Here is a 13,858-nt window from a genome sequence, read left to right on the forward strand (position 1 = left end):
AACCCAATAAAATAAAAATACGTTTCAGTATTAATAATGCAACTTATAAACGCGCCTTCCTTTATTCTGCCTGGAAAATTGAACGAGCTGTAAAGACAGAATGAATAGTGATGAGAACATAAGGCATTCTAGAAGGAGGAAGGGGCGTTCGGTCCAGCAGTGCTCGCTCGCTTTGATGCAAGCCTGGTAAGCATGCCTACACCGCTCTGCACACACCGTTCACAATATGTTTCATGATCATCAGCTGTTTTATCGTACTGTTGGCTTTAATTTTGAATTAACGGCGCGGGCAATGGCGGGTTGGATAGTACTTTTAGAGTAGGAACTCCCCATGTAATAATAATAATAATAATAATAATAATAATAATAATAATAATAATAATAATAACACGGTGCATCATGATTTTGAGTGTGTATAAAGTCCTAGAAGTTATGTTATGGTGTTCTTCAACAAAGGGAAAATTACCAGTCCTCCAGGGGTCTGAAGAGAATATTGCATTTCTGTGGGGGCAAGGTAGAAGAGTGGCGACATCTGGCGGTGGCTGTTAGTAACAGCATCAGGGAATCATAACTAAGAAAATGCGACGGTTCTAAATCTTTAATTGATTTGTAGCAGGGAGATGCACCTTCCAAATTACTTGGACGGACATTATTATTATTATTATTATTATTATTATTATTATTATTATTATTATTGTTTTTAAAAAGACAACTGCACGCTGACTGCACATTATTTATTATTATTTTTAAATATTTTACACGTTTGTTTGAAATCTTTTCAAGCTGCTTTCTATACCACCGCCATGTGATGAATTGTTAGATTGTTTTAACTTGATTTTAAAAAAACTAAACAAACAAAAAACACATTTATAGCATGTAGATGGCATTTTGGTACAGGTAGCATATTTTGACCAGGTAGCAAAATCTGACGCTTACAATGTCATATTTTCCTACCGGCGCCGTGTTATTTTCAGGCACGCGGTAGTGGTTGCCCCGTACCACAATCTGACAGCGCGCCACTTTCAATGTGTGGGGTGTACCACTTAATGCGCGTGTAGGTCTGCCTACCGCATTCTGACGGCGTACCACTTTCTAACACTACGTCGGTAGCACGTTTTGGCGAAAGTAGCAAAAAAAAAAATTACCTTACGCACGTTTTTTTTTTTTTTTTTTTTTTTTTTTTGGCGCTCTTCCCAATTTCATCACCCGAAGAAAAGTCTAATTTCAAAACAGTCTGGACGGTGCAAACTCTGATCCACTTAGACTCGCTTCATTTCCTTTTGTAATTACAATTTTTAATTGTTTTTTTTTTAATTACCTCCAGACACATACACGAGCATCTAATATTATCGCACTGTAATCTCCTCCAATCACAAAGATTAATTACGGGTTTTACGCTGTTTTATGAATCGATTCAGAACTCCCCAGAGTCAGAAACCAATTAGAATATTAGAAAAGAACGGGCTGGTATATTAATTCAAGAAAAATCATATTATATGTATATATATTTTTTTTAAAGATTAATTTATATATTTTTTTAGCAGCGAGACTGGGATAGCGTGAAAAGGTTAACTAGGTCTCTCTTGAGTGCTTTCAGCTTTTGAAGACAGAGGCTTTTGTTTTAAATTGTGTGTTTTGTTTTGTTTTGTTTTTTTTACAACAAAAGCTCTCTAAGGCAACATATATAAAGGTGAGGTTTTAGTAATCCGCTGGTTTTGAGAAAGAGAGTCGTTACCAGGCGGATTCCGGTTCAATCCGGGCTCAGCCACTGACTCGCTGTGTGTGTGTGTGTGTGTGTGTGTGTGTGTGTGTGTGTGTGTGTGTGTGTGTGTGTGTGTGTGTGTGTGTGTGTGTGTGTGTGTGTGTGTGTGTGTGTGTGTGTGTGTGTGTGTGTGTGTGTGTGTGTGTGTGTGTGTGTGTGTGTGTGTGTGTGTGTGTGTGTGTGTGTGTGTGTGTCACCCTGAGCGAGTCACTTCACCTCCTTGTGCTCCGTCCTTCGGATGAGACGCAAAACAAACGAGGTCCTATTGGAAGAGACTCTGCAGCAGCAGCAGCAGTTGTTAATGATGCATAGTTCCCCCCCCCCCCCCCCCCCCCCCCCCCCCCCCTAAAAAAAAAGCAACAGACACCCAGGGGTCCCCCCACCCCTTGCACCCCCAACTAAAGCAAAATATAGTTCTTTTCAGATTGAAAAACGACTCTCTGCAAGAGGTGCGCCAAAATAATGAGGACGGGACCAGCGGAGCAAAATCACCCCGGTTTAAAACAAAAAACAAAACGAAACGCTGTGAAAACCAGACTGTATGTGTCATTATATCTGTTTCAATGAAGTGTGTGTTTTTTTCAGGAGCAGCCAAATAGGTAGTGAGTTTGTTTATATTAAAAATAATCCCCGTCCAGTTCTCAAGACGGGTCACACACACACACACACACACGCCGTGTCCGAGCTGCTGCGAGGTGTTACAAGGTTATTGTCTGCCAAAACCATACCCTGCCTCTTTCCCTAGCGCTCCAGCGGCCCTTGAGATGACATCAACAGCAGGGTCATGAGAGTCACACGCCACGGCCAGCTGGGCAAGGGTGAGAGAGGGGTGTCCGAGGGGAAGCGTCCCCCCCGCACCCTATCTGACAGAAGCGCTTTGGAATCGCTCTGTATCCCTGTGGCGCGGCCGGACGCGGCTGGAGGTAAGAGAATCAAGGGTTTGCAAAAGCGCTGTCCGGTGAGTTTTGGGCTGCGGGGATATTTGTCACGCGTGGAAGTGTGTGCTGTGGGCAGGGTTGGGATTTGTTTTGTTTTCATTGTTAAAAAAAAAAAAAAATTCTAAAAATAATATATTTGTTTCACGATTAAACGCGGTAGGTATACAGCAGGACATTTATTTAGCGTTGTCCCATGCAAAACTGACAGTTTCCCCCTTGCTATGCGTCGAATCGTTTCAAAGCGTACTTGAAAAATTGTAAAAGGAAATTATAGATTTGTTTTAACGTCCACCTGCTTTTAAAGACACTTTCCCACCATCAGTGAAGATCTCGCCCTGACTTGCTGAGCTGAAATATGTTTCCCGTCTTTGAAGCTGCTGGCGTCTGTTTTTCCGTTGAAGACGTTTGAAAGAAAGCGTGCGGCTCATTTACCAGGAAGGAAGCAAACTGAACCGGCTGCCCGGTTCCTAAACAGGGCGCAATATGTCAGATTTCCAGGGAAATAATGTTTAAACGCACTGGTGACCTGCTTGTCTTGTTGCACATGACCTCACCGATAACTAATCGCTTCATTTATTTCTTTATTTAGTGTGATAATAAATAATAATTAAACCAGGGTTTGGGGTCAAGTCTTATTTTTTTTTCAATTCCAGTTTAAAAAAAAAAAAAAAAATCAATTCCCAGTTCCAATTCCCAGTTAATCCAGTCCTTCACGGGAATCCCTTGGAAGGAATGGGAATGGATTCAGAAGGAATGGGAATTTGGGATGGGAGTGATTGGGAATTGATTTTGATAAAGGAAGGGGAGATAACGTTTGAACGCTTCTGATCAGGAATGGTTGTTTATCGTCAATAATAATAATTTTAAAAAAAAGTCGTGTTTTTTTCGGTGATTAAAATAAAACGCTTCGTTTGAGTCTCAGGGTATTTGATGCCTGGTGGTTGTTTTCAACAGAGTACTTTAGTTTATGAATTTATAGAAACATAACGTCATTTTTAACTGGTGTTGGCAATTAATTTCTTTACCAAACCCTGGTAAACTAACCCTTATAAAAGTGTCCCATAGTAAAAGCACAGCACAGTGTGATAAAGCACAGAGAGGTCTGGTAAAGCACAGGGAAGTAAAAGCACAGGCTGGTAAAGCATAGGGAAGCATTGTAAAGCACAGAGAGGTCTGGTAAAGCATAGGGAAGCATTGTAAAGGAGAGGCATTGTAAAGCATAGGGAAGCATTGTAAAGCACAGAGAGGTCTGGTAAAGCATAGGGAAGCATTGTAAAGCACAGAGAGGTCTGGTAAAGCATAGGGAAGCATTGTAAAGCACAGAGAGGTCTGGTAAAGCATAGGGAAGCATTGTAAAGCACAGAGAGGTCTGGTAAAGCATAGGGAAGCATTGTAAAGCACAGAGAGGTCTGGTAAAGCATAGGGAAGCATTGTAAAGCACAGAGAGGTCTGGTAAAGCATAGGGAAGCATTGTAAAGCACAGAGAGGTCTGGTAAAGCATAGGGAAGCATTGTAAAGCACAGAGAAGTCTGGTAAAGCATAGAAACAGTATAAGGTGTGTCTTATTAAACTCACAGTAAAACCTGGACTATCAGTCAATAAGTAAAGCAAACATATACAGTGCTTTGCAAAGCTAAAGATGAACCAAAGCTAGCAATCCCAAATGTCACTCGGCTCCTCTTTTCCCCGCAGAGTGCTTGAAACGCCCGGAATCGACCTGCGCGGAGCCCCATCCCACAAGATGTACGGTCTGTACCTGGAAGCGGTGAACGATTACATCAATGAATCGTACGGGGAGGACGTGTGGAGACTCATCGAAGCTCGGGCCGAGATCCCCCACCTCAAGTTCGTCCGGCACCAGATGTACAAGTAGGGCTCGCTGGCTTTCTCTCAAATCCAGCAGGGGTGTCCCTTTCCAGTCCTGTTGTTTGATCCAAACCCTGTTCTCCAATTGAACCAATTCGTTAAAAGCTGAAGTAAACAAACCTGGAGCGGATTATTGGCCCTCCAGGATCGGGATTGATTGATTTGGAAGTCATGCATATAACCTGGAGCTGTCCTATCAATCCCAGGTCCTGGAGGGATATTCCACTCCAGGTTTTCTTCTTTAAACATTCAGCACATTTTTATCTATACAGAAACTAGCTGGCAGCTTCTTATGTGAATTGGATCCTATCTTGCTAACTTTTCAGCTAATTTTTTCCTGCCTCAATTTGGAAAAAGATTTTGCTGGTTATGCATTTCTCAGACTGGATTTAGAGACGCGAAATGCCTTAACAGGTAGCAATTGAATTCTTGCAGGAGAGCAGAAAGGTCATGAGGTACCCTGGCGCTAGGATCTAACGCCACGGCGCCAAATTTGCACCCCCTGTGTTTTCAGTGACAATCTGATCCTGCGGCTGGCGAAGGCAGCGGGGGAGGTGCTGGGCAAAACCCACGACGAGCTGATGTACGCGTTCGGAGTCTACATGGTGAAGAGAATCGGCAACTACGGCTTTGAGAGAATCCTCAAGGTACAGTACCGCGCTTCCCTTCCCGACGCCCGGCCCTGTGGCCTCTCCTCCTCCAGGGGGCGGTAGCGCGCTGACCCCCGCTCTGCTGGGTGTGGAAGAGGAAGCTGGCTCGGGCGTGGGATCGGAGGAAGCCCGCTGACCCTTCGGGTCTCCTGAGCAGCTGTGTGGTCAACAAACTTAATTGAAGTTGTTTGTTTCCACCATCAGTGAGAAGCTCATTTTAACTGCAATAACTGTTAATTTAGCTTCGATCCAAGAGGCTAGGGGGAGGTGAACTGTGCATCATGCTGCCGCTGCAGAGTTGCCTCCAATGGGACTTGCTGTCGTTCTCAGGTCCTGGGGCGCAACGTTCGGGATTTCATCAACGAGCTGGACAATCTGCACGAGTACTTCCGCTTCTCCTTCCCCAAGGTGCAGCCTCCCAGCTTTTGCGTGGAGGAAGAGTGCGAGACAAGCCTGACGCTGCACTACCGGAGCACGCGCAAGGGCTTCACGCAGTTCGTCAAGGGTACGCACACGCACATGCACACGCAAGCAGGTTGAACAATACTGCTCTCTGACATGCACAGTCAGGGGAGCGCAGGGGTCCCCGAGGGTCTCCCCTGGTAAGGGCAAGGCCGCGTGGTGTGCAGGGGGGAGTCACACAGTCAGGGGAGCGCAGGGGTCCCCGAGGGTCTCCCCTGGTAAGGGCAAGGCCGCGTGGTGTGCAGGGGGGAGTCACACAGTCAGGGGAGCGCAGGGGTCCCCGAGGGTCTCCCCTGGTAAGGGCAAGGCCGCGTGGTGTGCAGGGGGGAGTCACACTGTCAGGGGAGCGCAGGTCCCCAGCGAGTTCAGAGCGGACACCCGCAGGGCTTGTCCTCCAGGGGGCAGTATCGCGCTGACCTCCGCTCTGGAGCTGCTGGGTGTGGAAGAGGAAGCTGGTCGCTGAACCTTCGGGTCTCCTGAGCAGCTGCACGGAGGATTGCTGGGTTGAGGTTTAGTCCAAACTAAAAAGAAAACCACTGTGATAATGAGCCGTAACAATTGTTTGCTTTTGCAGGGCAGCTGTCTCAGGTGGGTCGGCAGTTCTACAGCACAGACATCGAGGTGGAGATCCTGTCGAAGGAAGAGACGGAGAAGATGACATACGTGGTGCGTGGGCAGCTTGATTGCAATGCAGCGGGACCATCCATTCGTCAGGGGCTCTCTAGCAGTCAAATGCAGCTTGACTGTTAATTAAGGGGTAACAGAGACGCATGCAGCACAGACTAGACCAGTGCCACCGTAGAAGAGCGCCATCTAGAGAATCGAGCTGATGTCGCCTGCAATACGTTAGCTGTGCACTAGATGGCGCTGGTGGTTAATTTGAGAAATCTGTGGTTCTTTGAGCTCAGGAGCTGCTACTCAGTTTCCTTCTATGGGCGAGGCAAAGGTGGGCTACCGATGCCAATAATAACAACCCCCCCCCCCTTTTTGATTAGAAACTTCATAAGAAAGGGGGGACCCTGTATTAAGAAAGCTGTTGATTGGGAGAAAAAAAAGCTGTTGATTGGGAGTGACCTGTGGCTTGCCGTTGCTTACTCAGGTGTACAAGATGAATTTCGACAACGCTGCCTTCAAGCACCGCATGCCTCAGCAGAAGACCGCCCCGGGCTACGAGAAGCTCCCCATGAAGAGGGCCATCTTCTTCGACATGTTCCCCTTCAGCGTGATCTTCCGGCGGGACATGACCATGTACCGCATCGGTGACGGCCTCAAGGAGGTCTTCTCCGACTTGCAGGGCAAGAAATTCAACGAGGAGTTCACCCTGGTCAGGCCCATGCTGGAGTTCAGCTGGGAAAATGTGAGTGTCAGAGCTAGGAGAGGAAAACCTTCAGCAAGGTGGGAGGTGCCAGGGGAGGAGCCAGGGGAGGGGCTAGGGCACAGCCAGAGGAGGGGCTAGGAGCCATGGGACCAGGGAGGGGCTAGTGGAGGGGATCCATGGGAGGGGCTAGGGGAGGGGCTTCCAGGAGAGTGACAGGGCTGCAGTGTGATCCTTCTGGTTGATGATCCATCTGCATAGCGGTTTGATCCAGTCCTGATTTTGCTAGGAGTTTAATCAGACACACCTGAGGTGAGCGTGTATTAAATAAAACCTGGACCGGGTAAGATTGCAGTACAAGTACAAGTACAATCTTACAACCTAGCCTCTGCAAGTTGCTTTGGATAAAAACGTCTGCTAAATGACTAATTCATAATAATAAAGCAATTAAAATATAGTAGAGCAACTCCCTCTGTATCTGAGAACGTATGATGAATCGTGTGTGTGTGTGTGTGTGTGTGTGTGCGTGTTTGTGCGTGTGTGTGTGCGTGTTGTCTCTCCTCAGATCTACACTCACTTAAACAACGTGTTCGAGCTCCTGTCCAAAGCCGTGGTGGAAAGCAAACAGAAGACGAACCTGCCCAAGCTGAACAAGAAGGAGGGAGAGGAGGGAGAGGAGAAAGAGGAGAGCGAGAAGCCCAAAAAAGAGGAGCGAGGTAGCGCCTTTACCCGAGCTGCAAGACAGGGGGGTCCGCGGTGCTTCAAAACGCTCTAAAACGCTGATCAGTCCAGCAAGGGACGCGATTTAAACTCCCTCGATCGCAACTGAGAATCGTCTTCACAGTAAAACTGATTTCATTTATTGTCTGTCAAACAACTAAACAGGTTTTTCATAAGACTTTTTCAATTTCGAAAGCAGAAGCGACCCCTCTTTGTTCGCGTAAACGTAGTCGCGCAGAACGGTTTTAATAAAGCGCGTTCCGGCAACAAATACTTGATTTTTCATCAGAGCTTCTGAACACAGATTATTAAGACGTCGATAATCTCGTTTTGCACGTTCCCCGAGCCAGTGCATGTTTCACAGAAAGCTCATTTAGCTGTTTCACAGACATAAAACCCTGTAAATCAATTTCACGACGAACGCGTTTCTCAGCGGCGTGCTGGAGAGACGCGGGGATCGGCTGAATTCTTCAAGGGGAGCGTGAAAAAGCCACTTGTATCGCAAGCTTGCCTTGTTAGTGAGTTTAAGGGAACGCACAGGGAACGCCACACTATATAGAACAGCATTGCTACAGGGGGGCTGTGTTAACGGTGTGCGTTTCTCCTCAGAGCCCAAGGCGATGGAGGAGGTGAAGAGTGCGGATCAAGAGTACAGCAGCGCGGCTTCTCAGTATAACAGCTCCACCAACTCAGGAGCAGAGGATATAGAGCTGTTGGCTTTTCAGACCGTCACAGGTGAGCTGCTGTACCGGCAGGTCGGGCTCCAGTCCTCGGTGGAACGGGGTACGTTCCTGCCGTTTGGTTGAATTGTAAGAACGCATGGATGTTTCGGGAAGAGAGGAAGGCACCGGGGTCCTCCCGAGCTCGCCCCGCTTCCCAGATGCGGGTAGATTTGAAAACTTGAAAAAGATTCGAGTTTGAAAAGTTTTGCATCGCCTAGAATTTTAGGATTGAGAGGTCAAGTCTGTTTTACAGCCAGGTTCTGCTCTCTCTCTCTTTCTCTCTCTGCAGGGAAGTGCAGCGAGACAATCTTTGAAGACATGAGGGAGCCGCCCAAAAAGCCCCTGCACCTCAAGGGGCAGATGAAGTACGTCCCACAGTGGGATTCCCTCATCTTCCTCGGGACCCCCATGTAAGCACCCCCACCTCCCACCCCCCTCGAACCTTCAACCAGGGGCTGCTTTACAAAGCGTTATAGATGAACGTAATGTAGATATTTTGTTTAATATCACGCAATCAAAGATATTGCAGAAGTCTACCAGAAGTTATAACAGTATTTGGATAACTGTACAAAATGACCCTTCCTCGCCTGGTTCTCTCTCTCTCCAGTATTGAGACGGTGGAGGATATGATCAAAATGGGCGTGTACGTGAACGATCTCAATCTTCACGACTCCAGCAGGGAGCTGATTCTAGCGGGAACACAGCAATCTGCAGAGCTGCAGCTAGCATTGGATCAGGCAAGAGAGTGTGGAGACGCAGGAATACAGAGCAACCTGCTCGAGACATCGTACACACACACACACACACAGAGCAACCTGCTCGAGACATCGTACACCCACACACACACACACACACACACACACGAGACACACACACACACACACACACACACACACACACACACACACACACACACTGCTGGCTGTACCTCGCTCACCGCCCCCTCTCTCCTCCTCCCCCTCTCTCCTCACAGGAGCAGCAGAAGTATGCACAGCTGCAGGAGATCATCAAGAAGCTGGACGAAGAGAAGAAGAGGGGAGACTCCTTGCTCTACGCCATGATCCCCCGAGCCGTGGCAGACCGGCTGAGAAAGGGCATCACTGCACTGGAGACCTGCCAGGTGAGAGAGAGAGGAGAGGAGAGAGAGGGGAGAGGGGAGAGGAGAGAGGAGAGGAGAGAGGAGGGGCATCACTGCACTGGAGACCTGCCAGGTGAGAGAGAGGAGAGGAGAGAGAGGGGAGAGGGGAGAGGAGAGAGGAGAGGAGAGAGGAGGGGCATCACTGTACTGAAGACCTGCTGGGACCTCTGTGTGTGTGTGTGTGTGTGTGTGTGTGTGTGTGTGTGAGCAGGTCACTTCACCTCCTTGTGCTCCGTCCTTTGGACGAGACGCAAAACAAACGAGGTCCTATTGGAAGAGACTCTGCAGCAGCAGCAGCAGTTGTTGATGATGCAGAGTTCACCCCCCTGGTCTCTGGAAGCCGCGTTGGATAAAAGCGTCCGCCCAGTTAATTATAATGAGGTTGGTTCTTCAGGTCTTCCCAGACGTGACAATCCTCTTCAGCGACGTGGTGAAATTCAACGAGATCTGCATTCACATCACGCCCATGCAAGTGGTGGACATGCTCAACGAGATCTACATCGTGTTCGATACTCTGAGCGAGAAGCACAACGTGTACAAGGTGAGAGCTGGGTGCCAGGAGACAAGGGTTTTACAAATCTCACCAATTAGAAATGATCCAGGGACCAGTTTTCCGAAGCACTGCAAGCTAGCGAGCAAGCTGAATTCCACCCCCTCTATATAGAATGAACTCCCTCAGCTTCATAGAGTCCAGTGAAAGCTGCTGAATAATGTTCCCTTGTTAACATATTGAATTGCACCCCCTCTATATAGAATGAACTCCCTCAGCTTCATAGAGTCCAGTGAAAGCTGCTGAATAATGTTCCCTTGTTAACACATTGAATTGCACCCCCTCTATATAGAATGAACTCCCTCAGCTTCATAGAGTCCAGTGAAAGCTGCTGAATAATGTTCCCTTGTTAACATATTGAATTGCACCCCCTCTATATAGAATGAACTCCCTCAGCTTCATAGAGTCCAGTGAAAGCTGCTGAATAATGTTCCCTTGTTCTCATATTGAATTGCACCCCCTCTATATAGAATGAACTCCCTCAGCTTCATAGAGTCCAGTGAAAGCTGCTGAATAATGTTCCCTTGTTATCATATTGAATTCCACCCCCTCTATATAGAATGAACTCCCTCAGCTTCATAGAGTCCAGTGAAAGCTGCTGAATAATGTTCCCTTGTTAACACATTGAATTGCACCCCCTCTATATAGAATGAACTCCCTCAGCTTCATAGAGTCCAGTGAAAGCTGCTGAATAATGTTCCCTTGTTCTCATATTGAATTGCACCCCCTCTATATAGAATGAACTCCCTCAGCTTCATAGAGTCCAGTGAAAGCTGCTGAATAATGTTCCCTTGTTCTCATATTGAATTGCACCCCCTCTATATAGAATGAACTCCCTCAGCTTCATAGAGTCCAGTGAAAGCTGCTGAATAATGTTCCCTTGTTAACATATTGAATTGCACACCATCGCTTGGTCGTTTTCCCCATATACTTAACGAGAAACAGACACTAATTATACAAATTCTGAAGTGGGATCCTGAGCAAGCGCACACACAGACCCAGCAGCGAACCGCTCCCCTGGTGAAGCCAGCCCGTGTGTTTGCCCTGTGCAGGTGGAGACTATCCGCGATGCCTACATGGTGGTGGCGGGGGTCCCTAACAAGACCACGTTCCACGCCCACCACATCTGTGACATGGCCCTGGACATGCTGAGCTCCATCGACCACCTCAAAGACCCCTCTACTGGGGACAACATCCAGATCAGAGTGGGTAAGAGAACCCAGTCCATTGAAAACACTGATTACCAGTTAGTATATATAGGGATGGGTGGATGGAGTTATTATTATTATTATTATTATTATTATTATTATTATTATTATTATTATTATTTATTTAGCAGATGCTTTTATGCAAAGCGACTTACAGAGGATGGAGCCCAAAGAGGTGAAGTGACTTCGTCCTTTGGACGAGACGCAAAACAAACAAGGTCCTATTGGAAGAGACTCTGCAGCAGCAGCAGCAGTTGTTGACGATGCAGAGTTCACCCCCCTAGTCTCTGTAAGTCGCTTTGGATAAAAACCTCTACGAAACCTCTAAACGATAATGCAAAGTCAGGATTAGTTCCACGGGTTTCGTGCGTCAGACCTCGTTGTGTAAAAATGAACACATAAATAGGCAGCTATTGAAGTCAATTCCGTGTCCCTGAGCTGGCGTGAGAAATGTGTCTGATTTGATCCTCTGGAAACTCTCTCTGGTGGCAGGGATCCACTCTGGCATGGTGGTCGCCGCTGTGGTGGGTTTGAAGATGCCGCGCTACTGTCTCTTTGGTGACACGGTGAACACAGCCTCCCGCATGGAGAGCAACGGGGTGGTGAGCGTTGAAGCATCAGAGCCTGCTTGTTTTTTTTTTCTGTTGCATTTCTATGAGTTGCTCGCTGTCCCGCTGAAACATCTCGAACAGCCACCTCTTTACTCTTCTGTGTAGGGAATGCAGATTCACATCAGCCAAACCAGCAAGGACCACCTGGAGCACGAGCCCTACATCATCGAGGAGAGGGGCAAGATCTTTGTGAAGGTGAGCAAGCGTTTCAGATTGTCTTCATATCATTTTCCCCTCTCCTGGTAAGAATTCAGTTGGCCCCCGTCAAGCCGCCTGCGTCTCTCAGTCGCACGGCCAAGAAATGCGTTCGTAGCGAAGTTGGTTTCATTTGTTTTCTGGGAAACAGCGAAACACTTTTTCCTTTCGAAAGCAGAAGTGACTCCTCTTTGTAAACGCAGTCTCGTAGAACGATTCTAATAAAGCGCGTTCTGGCATCAAATACTTTTCATCGGCGCTTTTTAACACAGAGGAGTTTCTTAGTGGTAACACACTGCGATCTTGTTTGCATGTTCTGCTTGTCAATGAAAAATTAAGGTCTGGTCAACTTTTATTCTCAGTGTGTGACTGAGACATACGAACGGCTTAATCAACTGAATTCTTAAAAGGAGAGTAGAAAAGTTTTGGGCGGTAAAACATAGGGAATCAGAAGCCCCTGATCATAAAACAGAAGGGAATCCTAAATAAATCAGCTTTTCCAGAGGGAACGTTCCCAGGATTTGTCTTTGTCTCTGTGCTCTGGCAGGGTAAAGGCTACATGAAGACCTATTGGCTCAAGGGGAAAAAAGACCTGTCCTTCAAATCTCCAGTGGAGCTGAGATACAGCAGCGAGCAGAGAGACTCCGAGGAGGGCAGCACAAAGAGGTGGGCGATCCCAGCAGGCTAGCCAAGTACTGCCAGGGCAATCTTTCCACGATTTTCAGTTCCAGTGGTTTGATTTCAGACGCGCGGAGAATCAAAACTGCAGAAGCGATGCGGTGCTGTAATAAATCTGCACGCTAGCGGCATCGCTTTCAGACATATTCAAGACTGTACTAAACCCTTGTGTTTTATCCCCTCCTCTCTCTCCCGCCAGCACAAACTCCAGCCAAGCCAAGCGCTCCACCTCAAATCTCAACAACCCAGTGGAACAAACAGAAGAAACCAAACCGTCAGAGGACCTGCCGTCAGACCTGCCCCAGCCTCTAGAGGGCGCCGCTGAGCCCCCGCTGCCCGAGCCCCGCGACAAAGAGAGGGCCAAAAAGACCAAGAACAACAAGGCCAGCAAGACGGAGGCAGCCGGAGCCAACGCTCAGGAAACTGCAGCGCCCCCTGCAGGCCCCTCCGAGAACGCGGCCCCGCCTCTCTGCGTCGCCAAGGGCAACGATCGTCATAGCCGGCTGACAGCCACCCTGCCCCTCCGTAGCTCCACCTGCTGTTTGCTCTAGGCTTTGCGAGGCTTTACCCTGACTTTTCTCTTGTCTTTTAAGAATTTAGTTGTTTCACTGAAATAAAACCCTGTATAGGAAATCAGTTTTACTATGAATGCGTTTCTCAGCTGTGTGATCAAGAGACACGAACAGCTTGACAGGGATCAATTGAATTCTTAAAGGAGAGGAGAAAATTCGGGGTAAAACATCGCAAATCACAAGCCCTAATTCTAATACAATATAAAAAGGGGGGGGTGGGGGGGGGGGATGTGGGGGTTGTGATTGAGAAGTCATTGTAATTTTTTTTTAATGTGATCTCATTAAAGATGATAATGAATCTATACAATGTAGAATTTCTTCACTCTTGTTAGCCTGGAAATGATTCACTGTAACTTCAAAAAAATAAATGCAGAACTCTAAGGTAAGAGTAGAAATGGTCCAGGGATTAAAGAAAGGGGCTTGATACCAAGAGGTTCAAATCCCGGATCAGCCACCGAATTCACAGTGTGG

At 47.4% G+C, this 13,858-nt stretch overlaps 1 protein-coding gene across 1 annotated transcript; it reads left to right on the forward strand.

Annotated features, from left to right (window-relative positions):
* The first annotated feature begins 2,508 nt into the window (after nucleotides 1-2,508).
* Nucleotides 2,509-13,567, forward strand: LOC121309871 (soluble guanylate cyclase 88E-like). The gene is made up of 17 exons (XM_041243035.1): nucleotides 2,509-2,685; nucleotides 4,393-4,569; nucleotides 5,081-5,213; nucleotides 5,547-5,721; nucleotides 6,253-6,344; nucleotides 6,778-7,035; nucleotides 7,559-7,709; nucleotides 8,323-8,448; nucleotides 8,725-8,845; nucleotides 9,043-9,172; nucleotides 9,409-9,555; nucleotides 9,968-10,114; nucleotides 11,176-11,332; nucleotides 11,824-11,933; nucleotides 12,048-12,137; nucleotides 12,685-12,803; nucleotides 13,015-13,567. The coding sequence occupies exons 2-17, from the start codon at nucleotides 4,442-4,444 to the stop codon at nucleotides 13,364-13,366; spliced, it is 2,436 nt and encodes an 811-aa protein (XP_041098969.1). The 5' UTR covers nucleotides 2,509-2,685; nucleotides 4,393-4,441; the 3' UTR covers nucleotides 13,367-13,567.
* The last annotated feature ends 291 nt before the right edge of the window (nucleotides 13,568-13,858 follow it).

The sequence above is a fragment of the Polyodon spathula genome, unplaced genomic scaffold (genome assembly GCF_017654505.1).
Source record: "Polyodon spathula isolate WHYD16114869_AA unplaced genomic scaffold, ASM1765450v1 scaffolds_1558, whole genome shotgun sequence".
Classification (NCBI taxonomy): domain Eukaryota; kingdom Metazoa; phylum Chordata; class Actinopteri; order Acipenseriformes; family Polyodontidae; genus Polyodon; species Polyodon spathula.